Here is a 20,560-nt window from a genome sequence, read left to right on the forward strand (position 1 = left end):
CTAACTTACATCAATATTTGTATTTAAATGAGTTTCAAATTTCGAGGATTAAAAATTAAAGTTATAAGAAAAGTCAAAAGAGAGTGATGGACAAAATATATATACCTTCACATATACATATATATATAAATATGAGAGATTAACATTTTGGAAAGTGGGAAAAATTTGGGAGGAAAATGTCAATTTATTATTCATCTTTTTAAGTAAGTGTGGTGATAAACGATTTTGAAGTTAATACTCCAAATAGTGAATAAGATTGTTTAAAGTGAGAATCAAATTAAAAATAAATTATTAATTTATATAAATATATCTAAAGTGATACATATACAAAAACAGTACGCAACTATATATTATGAAATTTTACCCGACGTTATTAAACCAAAAGAGTCAATTAGAAGAAAAACCACTCTAAAACATTACTCTCACTAGTGACAACCACATATACTTTTTTACTAGCAATCAAACAGTGAAATTCGAGAGACAATTATATATATATATATATATATATATATACTTAACAGCCAAACAATTTGACAACACGAGCAAAGTTGTGGTGCGATGAACCACCTTCTCCCAACGCTTTCGCAGCACTCCTTTGAAGTTCCTTAGCCTTTGCCCTAATGGCTTTCCCTTCATCATCTTCCTCCACCATTATCTTCCTTACCATAGCTGCGATCTCCTCTCTTTCAATCAATGCATTCGTTGGTAGCTCCTTTGATCGGACACCCACTCCGATCTCCTCAGTTAGCATTGTGGCATTCATTCGTTGCTCTGCATACAATGGCCACACCACCATTGGTACTCCATTTGTAATGCTTTCCAACGCCGAGTTCCATCCGCTGTGAGAGAAAAAACCTCCCACCGCTGGACTCCCTAGCACCGCTGTCTGGTCCGCCCACATTGATACTACGAACCCCACCTCGCTCGTGCGTTCCAAAAATCCCTCTGGCAAAAACTTCGCCAACGATTGCTCCTCACTCTCGTCTCCCGTCGTAAAAAATGCACCGTCCGATCTTACCTATAAGATTACAAAATGTTAAATTTATATATTAATTTGAAAGTATATAGATTAAATTTTATTTAAATAAACTCTAATGATCAAAAATAGTTTTTTTTTTAATGATGTATGTGGGTAATTAATTCAAACCCATCACGTGGAAATGAGAATAAAAAATAGGCATCAGTTCATATGCCCACTCTTTTACCACATGGAAAGATAAAACAAAACAAGAATTAGGCACACACCAATTCGTATGCCTACTTTCTTACCGCATGGAAAGATAAAACAAAACGAGAATTTTGATCCAACCTTTTCACTTCTTTCAAACTAACTATTAAATCTTTTCTTGAAACAAAACAATGGTTCGATACGTGATAAATTTTACTTGAACAACTACATAAGTTGCACAAAATAGATGTAACACTAAGTACTTTTCTTCGAGTTTGTCCATATCTGTGCAGTTGACAGATAATATTCAACCACAAATTGATATTCCATAAATTTTGCTTTTATAAAGAGTAGTATTTTTTTAAGAATAATAATATTTACACATTATTCTTCTCTGTAAAAAAATATATTTTATTCAAATATTTTTCTTTAATTAATTTGTAAAAATAATTAATTAAAAAAAATTGTTTTAAACAACAAAGCTTAGCCAAATACAATTTATATGGAACAAATTATTATGTGTCTTTCAAAATGATATTTTATAAAGAACTATTTTTTTAAAAAAATAAAACCCCGTGATAAAACATGATTAGTTTCTTAATTACATTTTACCTTTGGGGCGCGTACCACCCAAACAAATCTCTGCCGACTCATCTCCAAGCCGTGAGCCACTTCTGTCATTTGCTCAAACGACAGCGTTCCACCGCTCCCAAACGACACGTAGATCACCGACTCACTGGGTTGCTTACTCAACCAATTAAACAACTCACTCGAACCGCCTTTCTTCGAACCGGGCTGCCTCACGATTGGTCCAATAGAGTAAACCGGCGGTGAGATTTTACCCAACAGATTCCGGTCGTTTAAAGATGCGAGCGTGCGATCTTGCAACTCATCCCACGTGTTAACCAAAACGCCGTCACTCGATGCTATCCCCATCCCCAATTTCAAGATTTCGAAATATTGCTGTTCGGTCCGGTCCAGAAGTGGGTCGATAACATCGCATGGCCGAACCGATTCGCATCCTGGGATTTGAAGCGGTTCTTTCTGGTCCACGTACTGGCCAACGATCTCCCTGTCCCACACCTGAGCGTAAACCATGACGGCTAAGAACCATGCATTGGAGGCAACGAACGCGTATTTCTTCATGTCGAACTCGTCCGCGACGGCGAAGGATTCGATGGAGAAGATGTCAGCAATGAGGACGGAGGGAGGGGAGGTCATGGCGGAGACCGCGGAGCGGAGTATCGGGACATGGCGGCGCATGGTGATGGCGAGGCGGCCGACAACGGAGGATTCAGTGACATCAGACATGTCGGCGGGAGGAAGTTCGACAACGGTGAAGAGACCAGCTGCTTGGGCGGCGGCGATGACTTTGTTTTCGGCGGAGGAGGAGCGGGAGGGGACGATGAAAACAGTGACGGTGAGACGGTGGCGCGTGGAGAGGCGCGTGGCGAACTCGAGTGCGGGGAAAAGATGGCCCATTCCGGGGCTGGAAATAAGAGCAACATGAGCTGCGGATTCCATGGACAGAGGAAGAACTGAGAAATGAGTAATAATTAGAAACAAGAGGTTATGGGTGTGACTTTGTTGTATATGAATGTGGTATATATATTGCCTTGGATGTGGTAGGTTGAGATGATTGAGGGTAAATCGAATAAAAAAATTGCTTTCATGCAATTCCAAAAAAAAATGTTACGAAATTAAACACGTTACCAAATCGCCTCTTAAGCAATGACAAAAAGACTAATAGTGATTAAAGATTGACACGAATTTACGTGTCGAACAAAATAATAACAGTATTATTACATAGAATATTTTTTCATAATACAGTATAAACCTCACTAGATTAGAGAGTTTTAAACTCCAATTTTCTTTAGACTAATGGATTGTGTTCAAAGCACCCTCAACGAATTCAAGACAATCCAATAAAACAAATAAATGAAAAGGAAAATTTAAAGCAAATAAAAATCAATTAAAACTACATAGTTTATTAACAATGTATTATTAACTATGTCTACAAGTGTGAGTATAACAAAATCTTTTTTTTTGTAAGTTAAAAGCAACAAGATATAGATTTAAAAGGCATTTCAATATTTGCTTCTATGCATCACATCAAATTATTTAATCATAAGTTACACCTTGATTTCGTATATAGGAAATGGTTGAAAAGAAAATTAGTTAAAGTATTTTACTCGGCAAAACTATAAATAATATATAAATCATTGCTAAACTTTATTATTTGTTATAAAAAGTACTTTTATTCCTTTAAGCGTATCTACATTTTTTTTATACCAATTTGAGATATAAAAGGTGTGTGGGAATGAACTGTGGAATAATGTGAGTGTTTAATTTGCATTTCCATTTCCATTTTTTTAAATTCTAAGTTCAATATTCTAATTAATTTTTATATATATTCCAATATTAGTTTAGATTCATTTATGGAAAGCCTCCATAATGTTAAAACTTTTGAAAGGAATTGGTTTCTTTTAAACCAAAGACAAAGTTCACACGTGAGTTTTGTGTTTTTGGTAGGTTTTTGCCATTTAACTTTTTGTTACCACTTATTTCAGTAAGGAACAAATTTATGTCGTAAGAATAACTTCCTCTACGTTGAAAGAAAATCGATAAAGTATTTAAAAACAAAATAAAGAAAATGTGTGAAAAGATGAAAGAAAAACATGCATAAAAGTATCATCCATCTTAACCACAAATCTTTACTTACAAAAGAAGCGAAAGGAGATAAAGTTAAACAAGCAAAAAAGGCAATTTAGTAGTCGTCAGTCAAATAGTGGACTCGATTGTGTAGATATATTATTAGTGATTGAGTAAAATAACATGACAATATATAATAAGATTTTTAACTAGAGAGAAACGTCAGTATATGTTAGCCTCAATAAAACATGAGGTAAAAAACACATTAAGGTCATATGGAGTGTGTAGTAAGGAGAGAGTCAGTTTCATCGCACCTACAAAATCAAAATAGTGTGGTAGATAGAGTAGTTTGTTGAACAAGAGACAATAACGTGAATCTCATTTTCAATATTAGTAGGATATTATCTCATTTGAACATATATAGCACTGATACCTTCATATATAGTTAATTAATTTGTTGAGAAGGTGTGATGTAGAGAAACGACAAATAATAATGTGAAGTTAGAAAAAGAAACGAGTTATGCATGTGATGAATAAAATTATAGAAGGTACATATAATTAAAATTTAATTATAAAATTTTGAATTGGGAGTGAAATGGGAACACAATGTGATAAAAGAGAGACATAGTTGAAGAAGAGTTGGTCTGGGGTTGTGGTGGTGAACCGGTGAACCGGTGGTAGGTAGGAGAAGCCGAAGTTATGTGCCCTAATTTTTGTTGTTTATTCTAATTATTATTGACTTTTATTCCAATGGTTTTTTACTATATGCTCCCTCTCTATTTTAAATTATTCAAAGTACATACACATATATATAATAATGATAATAATAATAATAATAATTTCCTCTTAACAAAAAGAAAAAAACAAATAAAAAAAGAATTTTAAACCTTTAGTAAGTTTTTTATTCACGTTCCGAAATCAAAATATAGTCCAATGAACTAAAATACTAAGAGATTAACAAAGTTTTAGATTCTATTTAGATCTATTGTTTACCGAATTTGAAATTTTTGTTATATTGGGTAAATTATTTTTAACTATTGTTAGGATTTAATCTACTTATCTTCAACTCGTGGTGTTAAAAAAACCACTAAATTGTATATCTATAAACACGTAGATGTAGGTACATAGACACATGTATATATTCCTATTTTGTTTCAGTATTTTTGATTTAAAATATCATTGAATTTTTTAAAGGGTAAAAAATGTTGTTACATGTTTAAAAATACTACTACACAGTTAGTTTTAAATAGAAACAATTAATAAGTATTTACGACATGCATCAACTTCACATTAGTGTTTAAGGTTAAAATTATAATATATAGTTAATGTTTCTAACTATTCTAACTAATAATTAATTACAATATTTCAAATTTCAAATTTTTGTATTTGTTACAATGTTTACTATTTATTGTAGTATTAATTATTTTCTATGCATGCATATTATGTCTTTTCCTAATTATTACTGTTTCTCTATTGTTTTATATATCTACACTAAAATAGTATACAGTCAAACACAAACTATTATAATTTAAACCAACATAATTTGCATCCAAAATATAGATTATTATAACTTACAAACTATAACAACCAATTCAACGCCGCAAATGTCATCTCTAGCTTTTTGTTTCAAAAGTTATCTCTAACTTTTCAAAAGCAGTAAACACATTAGGTTAAAAAATACAAAATACACAAAAACTTCAAGTTAAAACTAATTTTTCTATGTATAATATATCCATCCAATTACCACACTAGTGTGATGAGAGATCTACATTGGCTAGATATAATTAGGCTTTTTGGACTGTAAGAAAGTCATTAAGACCTTCAGTAGATTGAATGAAGGTTTATTATACCTAACGTTTTGATTCACACGTAACAAATCTCTTTTTATATCAAAGACACAATCAATGATGAATGAGAGGTAGTTGTTGTGATTTTAGTTAATGGTTGTGGTTGTTTAATTGGTTTAGAAGAAGGTTTTGGTGGGGTCTTTCACGTGCTAGGAGAATTGAAATGAGTTGAGTTAATAAGTTTTGGAATTAGTATTTTGGAATTATAGTAAATTAGTGTTTGAAATGTAGCGTTATAAAATCACGTTTTTCGATAATGGTAAAAAATACATATTAAAACTAAGATTGAACTTATTGTATGTTAAAATATACATACAAAAATTAAAAGATAAAGTAACTCAATAAATGTTTAAAGTAATTAAAGACTGTTTGCAGAGTGTTACCACTATAATTTAAAATTAAAAAAAATTATGACTTAAATATTAGACATCATTTTAGTTTTGTATCTTTTTAAATATCAAATTTGGATCTCATACTTTTCAACTTTCTTTAAAACAACTGTTTTAGTTTCTATGTTTTGATAGGATGGGAAGTTTAACTATATCATTAACATCTTAAAATGTGTACCACTCAATTACAAAAATTTTAGACTTTATAAAGAGGTGAGATGATTAATATATATATAAAAAATGAGAATAGGACAATTAAGATATTGTTTTTAAAATTGGGGATACCCTTTTGGAAAATTGGCCCCACTTTGTGAGTGAAAGAAAAGAAGATTTAAAATTTTGGGAATATAACACTTTGAAAATGCGGTCAGGCGGTCAGCAGGGAAGACAACAGCTGGGCAATTATAATGTTTAGAATAAAAGCTGCCCGATTATATTATATTTGAAGAGAAATTTGCACCACTCCACCGTATCCTCTCATTAAATATTACATTTTAGATTAAAGTATTTATTTTTGTTAATCTTATTTTAATATTTTAGTGCATTCACTTGATTTTATGCTCAATTACAGAGACACCCGTAGTAAAGAGATTCTTTTACTCACGTATTATCTTATCAAAATCCATTTTAATCCGGAACTTAATATCAAGCGTTATCCATCATTTTCGATTTAAAACTTTAATATTTTTCAATTTAATAGAGTGTATCAAGCGTTATCAATCATTTTCGATTTAAAAGTTTGATACTTTTCTATTTGATAGAATGGTTTCATTAGATATTTATAGTTATTGAGGTGCTTGTGCTTGGATTGAAATATTTTTAGGTGACCACATGAACGGTGAAATTTAAAGATTTATTTTGATAATAAAAAAATATTTTTGAATTAGAAAAATAGCAAAAGAATTTCTAGAATCATTAATTACTATTGTAAAAAAAAAAAATGAAAATCACCTGTGAAAACAGAAAACTTATTAGTCTAAAAATAATATATATATATTGAAGTTTATAATAATTTCGAGTTATGGAATGAATATAATAAAAGATTATTTATTTGAATCCAATAATTGATTGATTTTTTCGGTCATTATTTTTTTATTTAAGAAAGATTTGTCACGTCATTATTAATTTTATTTTGTCAATATATGATATTCAATTTTGTATCTATGGTCAATTTTTCATTCCTTTGAAGTATTGAAGGTTCACATTTCTATGGTCGAGGCATGATTAGACTTCAACAATACTTTGATTTTTGAATTGAATTTAGGAATTGTAGATGTTTGTCACCACAATAATATTAAATTAATTAAATTGTATGGTTAGAATTTAATAATACTTTGATCTTGAGTCGAGAGATTGCAGAGGTTGGTAATGTTGGTCACTTGGCTTTGATATATTAACATAGACAGGTTGAAGCATGGTTTTACACTTGGCTTATGTACTTATCTTAGATTCAATAAATCAAATAACTCATACATAAACTTTAGTCCCATATTAATTGTCTTGAGTTTTTTAAAATAACATTTAAATATATTTATTATAATTTTTCTAACGTTTTGTTATCTAATTTTCAAGGACCATGTTAAAATAGATAAATTTTCAAAAATAGAATGCAAAATATTTATATTTATAGAAAAATCTTGTGATTTTATTTTATAGATTACGATAAATAGTTTGTCAATTTTTTTTTTACTTTTGAAAGTTTTCATTTAAAAGATCCCTGTTCACACGAGTTGAAAGTTTTTATTTAAAAAATCACTGTTCACACGAGATTTTGAAAGGAATGTATTTCGTGGAATTGAACTTTGATATATTGATGAATATTGAATATTGTGAATACAATCTCTAGTATTTACTTATTTGATGTTTTCCCTTGAATACAAATTAAAAACTTAAAACTTCTTGGTTTTCGGTATTCAAAATGTTTTAGTTGCAAGTCGATTTGAACTTCAATCTTCTAGAATTTAAGAATTTAAGAAAAGTTTAATCTTCAAACTCTTCAATCTTTCAGAAGCCGTTGATCTTGAGATTGATACAAATTTGCACGTTTTGAGAGCTTGTAGAAGTTTGAATATTCAAATTTTCAGAGCTTCAGTACTTCAGAGTTTCAATTATTATTTCAACCAAAAACCCCTCAAAGTTCTCTATTAATAGATAAATTTTATGGCCTTTAGGTGGACTTTGACTCATTTTCTTAGTGGGCTTGGACTTGGGCCCATTTGCTTGTTGGGCTTGGACTTAAGCTCATTTTCTTAGCAGGCTCGGTCTCCATTGTTTGACCCGATTTTTCATCAGGGGCTTGCATTGGGTTGGCTATGAGAAAATTGATTACCCACAATCCAATCAAATTATAGTCATCACGTTTTGTTGTGATGACGTGATAAAATTTAATTGGCTAAAATTTCTTGCTCACCAAACACACCAAAATTTATAGCTAATTCCATGATTTAAAAAAAAATGGTAATTTTATTTTTTCAAAATTTCGTTCATAATTGTTGTTTCAAAGAAAAAAAAGCTAATTAGTTATAAAACAAACTCATCACTTATTAAAATCCTAAAAAAATTGTTTTTAAAAGCTTTTTTCTTAAATAATTGTTTTTTTTTTATAAATAATTTAGTTGATAATTCAATCTAGAACCTTTTTAAAAATAGTAAAATAAATTAAAATATTTATAAACTTTAGATTATATCAATGATAGTTATCACTACAACATATATCAGTAACTATCTATGATATAATTTGTAACTATTTTATAAAATTTTTATTTTTGAAAATTCTCCATCAATTTATGTATTTACAAAATATGTAAATCAACGGACGAAATAACACTTATTTTAAAATTTTAAAATGAAATTTTAATATGTATTTTTTATTCTCAATTATTGTAAATTGTGCCTTTCTTTCCCATGATTTCATATTTTCTATAGAGACTGTTTTTTTTTTATTAAAAAATGAAAAAAAAAAATAGAACTATTTGTGTGGTTTAATATTTTTTGTTCTAATTTTGAAAAAACTCTAAATTGTAATGAACAAAACATAGAAAGCAATAGCTTGGAATAAAGTTGATGGCTCAGTTTTTAAAAGACTGAAAACCAAAAGTGTTATCAAATGGAGTTTAAATCTTACCCTTCAAGTTTAGAAAACCATTCAATTTGATCTTTAATTTTTTTTATTAGTTAATGACAACATCAACTATAAGATTTCTTAAACCCAAAGGGAAAAGTATATATTTGGTCCCTATATTTTTTTGTTATTTAACTTTCATTTAGTTTAAAGGTTTTTCAAAATAATACACATTTACTAACGGCAATTTTAGAGTTAAAAAAAAAAAGAAGTAAAATTGTGTATATCGGATAAAATAGTTTGAACTACAAAATTATTATTATTGTAAAAAACGAAAACTGGAAATTGACATATAATTCAATCATTAATCTTTAAACCTCCGAACATAATAAATTGGCATACAATATAAGAATTAATAACTTCGGTCATCTTATAAAAAAATAAAAAATTTAGATCGAAATAACTAATGTTCAAATAAATAAACTTGCTTAAATTAGATAAAACAATGGAACTACGTCCAAACAACGTAAAATTTGACAAACATATTGCAATATCTTAAAAGTTTAGAATCTTCAAAAATGGAAATGAAACGCATGATAAAAGAATTAACAAATGTTGTATATTTATAGATCGAGTTGGGGACTATACAAACATTTTGCTTTTCCAAATTCACATTTTTATTTACAATTCTAACTTAATTAGTAATTACCAAAAAAATTAAATAAAAATTATCAACAGTATAACAAAAGACTAAGATATTTACATAGTGTAACAAAATAAAAAACCTCACGATGTCATACAACTTTTTAATGTTTCAGGTTTGTCATTTCTTTTCATATTTGCAATTTTTCTTTTACTTTCTATCATTATTTTCTCTTATTCTGTCATTTCGTTTTCAAACTCTTATATGATTCAAGATCGTATATCAAATGTAATTTTTTTAAAATGATTGGAATATTGATACACAATCGTCGTTTAGATTTCAAACCTAAATGTGTACCAATAATAACTAAATTTAAATGATCATGTACCAAATAATAACTAATTTTAAATGATCGCATAAGAAATGAATAATTCATCGTAGTCGGATTCAATTTTATAGTATAATGTCCAAAATTGAATGAAATTTAAGATTAAGAAAATAATCTAATTTTAATCCTAAGCCGTTAGCTTTATTTAAACCAAAAAACTGCAAGAGTATACTATATTACATTTAAATTACAAAAGGACATATACATGATTAATGAAAAAATGGGAGTGGAATCTTGTCTAAAATGTTTTTGTACGATTATGATCATAAGAATTATGATATTATACTATTATTATGTAATTTAATATATGAAACTTTAGTTTAGTAATGCATTAGTTAAATAAATACACACAAATAAAAAATAAAGCATGAATTAAAACATTGGGTAAATTTTGTTTCTCCAAAAAAAACTCATATTTATTTGTTTTCTAAAAAAATATTATTTTAAAACTATCTTTTAAGTGTTTATCAAATTCTCTGACTTTTGAAAAAGACTTTTTTTAACTAAACAGTTAATGACATATTCCAAACACATTTTTTTTTCTAAAATGTTTTAGTTTCAAATTTCATCCAACCCAACTAAGTAATATTGACCAATTTTGGTAGTCTAAGATGCACGTATCAAATATATGAACAACGTTGAATAAAATCTCAAAGCATTTTGCATATTCATCGATTAACTAAACATATTTTTATCGTTTTATTTATTCACGTGGACAAGAGAATTTTATTTTTCTCTATTTCTTTTACTTTTTACGTTTATCCAACTCTATTTTTCTACTTTTTCTCTCTTTGCATTTATATTTTACACGTATTTTAATTATTTTAATCATGTATTTGTTTAGAAATAAGGTAAGATGAGATAAAACCGAAAGGAGATGTAAGCATAGTAATGGAAGATGAAACCCCTACTTTGTTACTGATAATGGGAGCACGAGAGAAAAACACTTGCAAGAGAGTAACAATACACACTGGATTTCATCTTTACACTTGACAGAATTGGTGGAGAAATCTTAGGGAAAAAGTTAATTACATGAAATGTGGGCCTTCATGAAGCCCTTCTAAGTTCTTAATTGATACCTGGGCTTTCATGAAGCCCTTCTAAGTTAGACCTTGAGCAAGCTTCATAGTATCTATCTATCTACCTACATTTGTCTCAACTTGGCTCTTTGAAGAGTCTAGAACAATTTTCTTTTTTGAATCTTCTCTCATTCGTCAATCACTTCTAACAAGTAAGGATCATCTTTTCTATTTTTTTGTAATCTGTAATCGCTCTCTAGGTTGCCTTTGTGGGTGTTATTATAAACTCAACGTTGAGTTCAAAATAAAATTTATAATATACGCGATGGTAAAAAGTTTAAAATTTTAATGAATACAAATCACAATATAAAAAAACTTAAAAGTTAGATACAAGTATTATTTTGATCCATACATTATTGTAAGACTTAGATTAGAAAGGAATTAGATTTTAGTTTATATACTTTGAAAGAATTTTAGTGAAGGTAATTTCAATAAACATTAAATTTATATCTCCTCGATTTTAGTTGATTCATAATAAATACTTTTTTATTGTTAACTTTCAACATTAAAGTACACAATGAAAAAAGGTATATAAAAAAATATTATTAAATTAAAATATCACTTTTGTTTATAGTTCAATTTTAGTTTATATATTTTTAATGATTCAATTTTAATTATCGTATTTTCAATCAATTTTAAATTCACTCCATTAAATTTAAATTTTATGGAAACTTATTTAATAAAAACAATAATTTTAACGTAAGAAAATACAATTTACAATATAAAAATGTGATAGATAAGGATTTTTTTAAAAAATAATGTGTTTTGTAAAAGTATTTACAAAAATAGGGTAGTTGGGAAAGTATTTTAAAAAATAGGTGACTGAAGTCGTGTACGGGGTACACGACTTCAACAAATCGAAATGGTGTCGTGGACCGGGCTTACGATATCCGAGTGGAGTCGTGGACCCGGGCCACGTTTTCTGACTGGAGTCGTGTACGGGTACACGACTCCCGTACAGCTGACACATTTTGTCGCGTATTGTGGAAGTCGTGTACCCCGTACACGACTTCCGTACAATGAGTCAACGGTCAACAGTCCAATCAACCATAGGGTTCATCCATTTTTCCTTTCAAACTTTCTCTTCCTCTCTTCACTTTTCCTCTTCTATTTCGTCATAAATGTATGCTTTTCTAAAAATCGTGGACACAATTTTGTTGTTAAAATTATTTTATTAATTATTTTATTTTATTATTATGTTGATAAAATAATTTATTTTTTGTTGTAAGCTTCTCCTATTATTTAAGTGTTTTTAAATTTTGCTAGAACTTATTCAAGTTGTATAAATAAAAAATTGAACTTTTTTAAATTAATTATAAATTAGAAGTTGCTAATACATGATTTAGATGTAGGAGTATTCTTAATAATATCAATATATAATATATATTTTTAAAGTAGAGAACCAAGTATTAAAAAAAACGTTCAAAATATTTTTTTCTCAATCTATCTTAAGCCACAAGATTTATTTAATAAATTAACAAAAATTCTTATAAGATATCACTAATGATGTGTTTTACCTTTGGTTTATTTTTTTAATTTGTTCATAATAAATATAAATTATCAAAAATTTGACCATTTAAACAAAAACTAAAATTCTCACATATTTAAAGTTAAACATTTAAACAAAAACATAAATTTTCAACTACCCTAATTTTGAAAATATTTTTTAAAACACATTATTTTTAAAAAAAATCGGTCTTTCACAAATGTTTTTACTCTAAAAATAGTTAATCTTTTAAAATATAATAATTTTAAAAACAATTATTTAGGAAGTCGTGTACCCCGTACACGACTTCCGTCCATGTGGGTCAAACTCGTGCATACGTGGAGCGAAGTGGTCAAATGTGCTGACATGTACATTTAGGAAGTCGTGTACCCCGTACACGACTTCGTTCAATTTCATTTGGAAGTCGGGGTATACGACTTCCTCCAATTTCAAAAAAACACTTATTTTTTAAAATAGTTTTGGAAACAGTCTTATTCTTATAATTTCTTTTCCAACAATCCTATTTTTCAAAATATTTTTACAAAACACATTATTTTTAAAAAAAATCCGATAGATAACAATGAAAAATTGTTAAAAATATAGAAAATAAAATTGAACTTTAGAAATCTTATTATTATTATTTAATAAATTATAATAAAAAATAATGATGAGGCGTTAAACTAAAATGTGGAAAGGGACTAAAATGATTTATTAAAAAAAAATGTATACTTAGTTACCCATAGAAAGTGGAAAAAGGAAATAATAGTAATTTAGACAGTGTGTGACTTAATAAAAAAAACAAAGAAAAGAAAGTTAAAAGAAAATTTGAAATTAATTTGGATTTCAAGCAAAAGACGTCCCGCCTCTGTGTGGTAGAAGGAAAGAAGCATTGGCGTTGATCTTACGCTCAAAATCCCCAATTTCAAAAACCCTAATTCTCTCTCTTCCTCTCTCTCTCTCTCACTTATCATCTCCATCCTTTTTCCCTCTACATTCGCAATTTCTAATCCGGATCCTTCGGTTTCAATCCGCCGCACCATTCTCTTCTCCTTCTTCTTCGCATTCTCGTTCGTTTTCCTACTCAGTTTTTGAACACAATGAGGAAAGGTACTAAAAGAAAAGCAGCTAGAAAGGAAGAGGATAAACCTGCGGAACCTAAGCCCGACAAAGCCCCATCTCGTGCCAAGCGGACTAAGCTCCCCAAACCCGAATCCGAACCCGAGTATTTTGAGGATAAGCGTAACATGGTATTCTATATTCTGCTGTTCTTACTGCAAGATTTTGTGTTGCAGTCTCTTTTGAGTCTTTAGCTAGTTTTGGTTGTCATTTTGTTGGGGTTTCTTTAATTTCTTAAATGGGTCTTGAGTTCCCAATGTTATGAATTATTCGATTCTCCATTTTTTTTCATTTTTCTTTTTAGTGGGAAATTGAGCAGGGGATAATGTTGGTTGTGTCTAAGTACTGTAATGGATCTTTGTAGGTGGCAAATTGTTTGTTGGGATAGTTTCATTTGCTCTTCTGGGTTTCTTGAATGATACAGTGTTAGAAAGTACGAGCTTCAATAAACTTTTGTATTTTGCTTTGTTAATGATTTACTTGAACTTGGAAATGAAGTTTGTTTGTTTTTTTAAAAATGTTTTTAGCAAGCTTTTGGACCCAGATGGTTGTTTTCAGTAGTTTTGACGTTACCTGCATTGGTGTTCTTTTTGGAAAATTCGACTGTTTGTGGTTTGCGAATTAATATTTTCTCTTGATTTACGAATAGCAATTACTGAATGCAGGAAGATTTGTGGAAAGCAGCATTTCCTGTTGGGACAGAGGTCTGGTGTAAACAACGGTGCTTGTATCTTCTTGTCAGAAGTCTCATTGTTCGGTTGCTTATACGTTTATGTGTTTTTTTTTATTTCAGTGGGATCAATTGGACTCGGTTTATCAATTCAACTGGAATTTCTCAAATCTGGAAGTGAGTTTGATAATCTCTCACAGTCCAATAGTGTTTTTTTTCCCTTTTTCGGTGAATTTACTATAATAGGTGATATAACATTTGCAATTATTGTCAGGATGCATTTGAAGAGGGAGGAAAGTTGTATGGCGAGAAGGTTTATCTATTTGGTTGTACAGAGCGTAAGTAGCTTAGCTTGACTAAGAATCTTATTTTATATGTTACAAATATATACAAGATAACTTTATCAAGGTCTACTATGTTGTTCCAACCCCATTCAAAAGTTCTCTCATTACCTTTTTTTTTTTTGTAGTCTATTTATGTTGATTACTGTTTTGTGCAGCTCAATTGGTTCCTTTCAAGGGAGAAAATAAAGTTATATGCATACCTGTTGTGGTGGCTGTAAGTCATTATATTTCTATTAATATTTTTATGGTGTCGGTTGTTTATTATTTTTATACATAATCCATACGCGAATGCTTCTTGAAATGTATAGTTAGTGGGGTTTTGATCTAGATGGCAAGAAGGCCTTGGAACTTTTGCCTTTCCATATGTCCTTTTATCTTTTCATATATTTAGATGGCAGGATTAATACTGAGATTTCCTAGAAAATACTTATCGTTTCCTTTATGCAATGTCTCTTGCCTTTTGCCCTCTGTCATGTCAAGTTATAGTTTCTGATAGTAGCCATGTTAATTCACCAACAACCGTAGAACAAATAAAATACCAAACTGAAAGAAATTATCAATTAATTTTTACTTTTCTCAGTTGTTACATCCGCCGTACTGCCATGGAATTTAAATCGTACAGCTATTTGTTTTATGGTTCTACAGGTTGCATCTCCTTTCCCACCTTCTGATAAAATTGGCATCAATTCTGTTCAAAGAGAGGCTGAAGAGATAATTCCCATGAAGCAGATGAAAATGGACTGGGTTCCTTATATTCCCCTGGAGAAGAGGTCTTAATTTGTGATTTTTCATAGCATCTTTTAGATTCTAAATAAGTTTTATTATTGATCATGCTATCTAATTCTTCTTCAGAGATAGAAGAGTTGATAAATTGAAATCTCAAATATTCATCCTCAGCTGCACTCAGAGAAGGTACTAATATGACTACGAGCATGACTCTCCACTTCTTTTTCGATGTAGTTATTATTTTTGAAATACTACTTCAACAAAAGTTTGTTTATTACTAACCTTCAATTGTTTTTCTTTACAAATGACCTGATGCTTGTGTAAATATTTTTGCAGAGCTGCTTTGAAGCATTTAAAAATAGATCGTCTCAAGAAATATGAGTATTGCTTACCCTGTAAGTTCTTCAACCATTTGGTTGCTAATTTCATGATTGATATTTTTGTTGCATGAGAGGGGAAGAGCTGAAAGTTTTTGCGAAGAGAAAATGAAATATCTCCTTGATTAGAAAAAATTATCTCTAACTGTAATTTTCTACCCAGGCATTCTACTGATTTTTAATGCCATCTAGATAATCTGACTAATGGTTATCATTTAAGTCTATATAAGTTTGTCATATACATACCTCATGCTTTTTTTTCTTCCTTTTCTGGCAGACTTTTACCAACCCTTTAAGGATGATGAATTTGAACAAAGCACTGAGGTTCCAATTATTTTCCCAGTAGACCCAAAGCCAGTAAGCTTTTAATCCATGCTGTTTTTTAAAAAAGGCTCATGAATGCATAGTATGTAGGGAATAGATTAGTTGAGCATGAGCATCTTTTTCACAATCTGAAATATATATGCTCATATTTTCAGATTTTGATGCCCATTTGGATTAGGATGATCATGCAAGAGTACTGCAAAATCTATATGTAAGTTTAACATTTTTGTTATCTGCAGGTTTTCTGTGAATTTGATTGGGAATTTGATGAACTCGAGGTACAAGTTATTAATTCAAATGACTGTCTTAATTATTACCTTTTAATAGCATAGGTTGCCGATCGTTTCTGAAAGTTCTCTTTCACTGGAAATTTCCCTAGAGTTTTATCTTTATGCTTTTTTTTTCATGTGTCTTCAGGAGTTCACGGATAAGTTGATTGAGGAAGAAGAATTATCTGAAAGTCAAAAGGATGCCTTCAAGGTAATAGTTTGTCTAGTGTTGTAGCCACGTTACTGTTATTTATCTTTATAAAAGCTTACCTGATGACAGTTCTCGATTTTTAGGATTTTGTAAGGGAGAAAGTTAGAGAGGCCAAGAAAGCTAATAGAGAGGTAAACGTCGTAGTCATATTGTTGTTATACCTGTTTTGTAATAAAGTTACAATTGCATACATATCTTATTCAGTTTTCCTTCAGGCTAGGGAAGCACGGAAAAAGGCCATTGAGGAAATGAGCAATGAAACTAAGGAAGCATTCGAGAAGATGAAATTTTACAAGTTCTACCCTGTACAAACACCTGATTCACCCGATATATCCAATGTTAAGGTAAGATTAACTCTGCTTTAAGCCTCTCGGCTAATGACAAGTGAGAAGTTCGATCTTGAACTGCATCTTTTTATAAACCTCATTTCAATTTATGAACAATGCTACAAACTACCAACTATTACAAAATATTAGAGAGCTTCTCATCCTTTCCAAACCTGAACTTAAGGAATATGATTTTTGAAGCTCACTCCTTATCAGCTGACATTCTCTAAGTACTCTTTCTAGCTCATGCATGGCATATATTGTATGCCTATAGCTATGAATTATTTACCTCTTTAACCAGTAATCCAGTTGCTTTCCCTTCATACTCATTTAAGCTAATACACATTTACAACCGAGCATGGTTGACCTATTGGTCAATAAATATCAATGAAAATTGTAAATGACTAAAAAAAGGAAAGAGTTAAAGCCATAAATTCCAATATTTTAATGATACATTCTCAACAATCTCAATAAGTAATTTCCTCTCACATGGTTTTGCCCTCATTTTGCAATGTACGCTAACATTTAGGGCTTTCCAGGCTCCATTTATAAATAGGTACTACGGAAAGGCTCATGAAGTTCTGTGATATCTCATACCATGGCTAGCACAAGATAGAAATTGTTACGAAGCTCCACTTCGTTCCACATCTTGCTCAACATTCGAAGGTATTGCTTCTGTTATGCCAAAACTGAGACGCCAATGCCTATTGACTTCTTTTATTGATCTAGCAAGAAAAAATGACGGGATCTTGAGCAATACCCTCCAAACTCTTTAGGTAGGCTGCTGTACTATTTAGGATCACGCTTTGTGTCTTCAATCGTTTTTTCGTTCTTTTCTTAAATTCTTAATGCCGTTACCAGAAAAAAAGGACTTAGAATCTCACTCACCTCTTAGTTGGAATATCTTGGTGTAATTTTGTTAATTATTCCATCATTTCAGTTTTGTATAACCATAGTCTGAGTTCTACAACCTCCAAGAACAGACGTGTTCACTGCATTGGTTTTTGAAGGATATATATATAAATATATATATACATTGTTTACAACCTCCAAGAATAAATTCTTCTATTAGTTTGTGTTTGTTTTCTTTGTTTCCTTCCTTACAACCAAAAAGCTATCGTTACTTAATATCTTATGCCCTTTTATTCGCTTGTATACTTAGATCGTAGGATTGATTGTAGTGTTCTATTTATCAAATTAGTTTTAGTGTTCCCTTACAAATATTAATTTGGTGGTCTATGTTACTCCTTAAACGTCCAAAAGCATATATTATTAACATTTTTCTCTTAGCTTCAACGTCAAGCATTGATATGGCGTTTTTTGGTAGCCTCAGTTTACCCACTTCAAGTTTTTGAAACTCTTATACAAGAGTTACTAATGATGAAGAGCATCCTCATTTATATAGTACACTTGTATAAATAGAGGACAATTGCAGTAGCATCACTTTTTTAGAATACATCATTAAGTGTAGAAATATTTTTGTAGAATTGTAAATAAACTGTGATTATTTATAGACTTGTATTAGCGGAAGTGATATGGTCATATTGATGATAGATTCTATGAAATAGATTTAAATTTTGCTATTTATAATTTCTTTTTGCTTTGTGCTATATTTATAAATGTTTCTATGCTGTGTTCCTTTTGCAAACATTTCAATTTTCTCAATATCTAAATACATGCTAGAAGATATCACCCCTTTTCGATCATAATATTCAACCAATTGATTATAAGTGAAGGACAACACAACATGATAATTTTCTGATTGTATAAAAAGCAAGGACTTGCTATAAGTAGATGAAAGCTGCGGCAATCTTTTTGAATGATTCTAGTTTAGTTCAATAGTCTATGGGGAATTGAAGTGTTCAACTTTGAGAGATAAGTAGTATCATTCACGAGTTACATTCATGTTTGACATCAATATTATACAATACTTCATTAAAATTTACCCTTACCTATGTTTGACATTCAATTGCATGAAAATAATTTTATTTTATTTTCATTATTTTAGAGTGATATTACAAGTCAAATAATGATTGATGTTTTGATTGGTTAAGCAAACAATTATAAATGTATGAGATTAAACATAATAAAATATTTTCTAACCAGAAAAAGAAAAAAAAAAGAAGAGAATTAGAATGTGGTCAAACTACCATATATTCCCATAATTGATAACAAGAAAACTTAAGCAAAAACCAAGTAAGTACCTTGAGACCAAGAAATTAAATGTGATTTAGAATAAAGTCAAATAGCATAATATATTGTGACAAATGCCACTCTTACTTTAAAGTATTCATTCTAGATTCAAATCCCACGTCCCATCACTTTTATAACCAAAAGAAAAAAAAAGAAAAGAAAAACATAAAATAAAAAGAAATCACTCTCTTCCTCTCTAAATACCATACACTAACTCATAAAAATGTATTAAACTACGGTAAAATCCTCCTTAATTTAATCTAAAAGTAAGATCGAAATTTAACCCAAAAATAAAAAAGAAAGAAAGAAAAAACCAATCTTTTTTCCCCCTCTTTAGCCTTTGAAGTTCATGTTTAGAATATATATCTATATGAGTTAAAATAGTGACTATAATTTGAAGTTTAGAGTTTAAAACTTTATTTATGAATTTTTTTACTACTATTTATGAAGTTTTATAAACTTAATTCTAATTTTGTATATTAAAATTTGTAATCACCAACCGGAGCTCTGTTGAAGATGAGCCGCCATGGCTCGAGCTCGATTTCCTTCTCCATTTTCATGAACTCCATTTATATTGAAACCCCTCAAATTTTCCCCAAATCCAACGCCATCGATTATGTTGAAACTCTTCTGATTTCCCTGATTTTGAATTTGATTCCCCAATGAATAAAACCCAGAATTGAAATTCTGAAAATCCATCACCGAATTCGCCGATTTCCCTCCAATAATGTGTTCAGCGGCGGATTTTGGCGGAGACAAAGAAGGATCCTCTTGTCTAGCTAAAGAATGTTTTTCTTCCTCTGTTTCTCTGTATTTGTTGAGATAAATCTTCAAAGGGCCAACGTAATTCTCGAACCCTAAAGTAGTCATAGCCCACAGCAAATCGTCTCCGTTGATCGTCTTCCGTTTTTCCCTTTGACACTTGTCGGAGGCTTCCCCGGTGATGAAGCTGATGAACTCCGACACACATTCTTGGACTGTTTCTTTAGCTTCTTTCGAGATTTTCGCGTTAGCCGGAAGAGATTTCTTCATGATTCGGCTCACGTTTGCGATCGGAAGGAACCTGTCTTGTTCTTTTGTTGAGCTGTCGGAGATGTTGCCGGAGGTGGGACTGCCAACGGGGCTGACGACAGCGGTGGTGGCCATGAAGTTACGTTTCTGGCCGCTCATGGCGAATGGCGGATGGGTTTGGCCGGGGAGGGTGATGGAGGAGCGGAATTCCGGTGGGGGGATTGGTGGTGGTGGTGGAAAGTGGGTTTGTGTTGGGGAATTTAAAGGAGAAGAGATGAGA

At 30.4% G+C, this 20,560-nt stretch overlaps 3 protein-coding genes across 4 annotated transcripts; 1 reads left to right on the forward strand and 2 right to left on the reverse strand.

Annotated features, from left to right (window-relative positions):
- Positions 1 to 323: 323 nt before the first annotated feature.
- LOC101214511 (anthocyanidin 3-O-glucosyltransferase 5) lies at positions 324 to 2,767 on the reverse strand. The gene is made up of 2 exons (XM_004149117.3): positions 1,781 to 2,767; positions 324 to 1,018 (listed from the first exon to the last, which is right to left on the reverse strand). The coding sequence occupies exons 1-2, from the start codon at positions 2,690 to 2,692 to the stop codon at positions 515 to 517; spliced, it is 1,416 nt and encodes a 471-aa protein (XP_004149165.1). The 5' UTR covers positions 2,693 to 2,767; the 3' UTR covers positions 324 to 514.
- A 10,803-nt stretch (positions 2,768 to 13,570) lies between these two features.
- On the forward strand, positions 13,571 to 18,156 carry LOC116401614 (protein HEAT INTOLERANT 4-like). Of its 2 annotated transcripts, none has more exons than XR_004219268.1 (14): positions 13,571 to 13,960; positions 14,495 to 14,533; positions 14,623 to 14,676; positions 14,774 to 14,837; positions 14,999 to 15,057; positions 15,489 to 15,613; positions 15,696 to 15,755; positions 15,906 to 15,964; positions 16,224 to 16,303; positions 16,510 to 16,548; positions 16,688 to 16,750; positions 16,820 to 16,881; positions 16,966 to 17,094; positions 17,616 to 18,156. XR_004219268.1 is itself a non-coding variant. In XM_004149100.3 (14 exons), the coding sequence occupies exons 1-14, from the start codon at positions 13,811 to 13,813 to the stop codon at positions 17,661 to 17,663; spliced, it is 1,017 nt and encodes a 338-aa protein (XP_004149148.1). In that variant the 5' UTR covers positions 13,573 to 13,810; the 3' UTR covers positions 17,664 to 18,136. The 2 variants fall into 2 exon arrangements, 1 of the variants encoding a protein (XP_004149148.1); XM_004149100.3 differs by having other exon boundaries at positions 13,573 to 13,960; positions 16,834 to 16,881; positions 17,616 to 18,136.
- A 1,050-nt stretch (positions 18,157 to 19,206) lies between these two features.
- Positions 19,207 to 20,560, reverse strand: LOC116406241 (nuclear transcription factor Y subunit B-like). Its single transcript, XM_031889959.1, has one exon. The coding sequence runs from the start codon at positions 20,437 to 20,439 to the stop codon at positions 19,762 to 19,764; it is 678 nt and encodes a 225-aa protein (XP_031745819.1). The 5' UTR covers positions 20,440 to 20,560; the 3' UTR covers positions 19,207 to 19,761.

Source organism: Cucumis sativus, unplaced genomic scaffold (genome assembly GCF_000004075.3).
Source record: "Cucumis sativus cultivar 9930 unplaced genomic scaffold, Cucumber_9930_V3 scaffold78, whole genome shotgun sequence".
Classification (NCBI taxonomy): domain Eukaryota; kingdom Viridiplantae; phylum Streptophyta; class Magnoliopsida; order Cucurbitales; family Cucurbitaceae; genus Cucumis; species Cucumis sativus.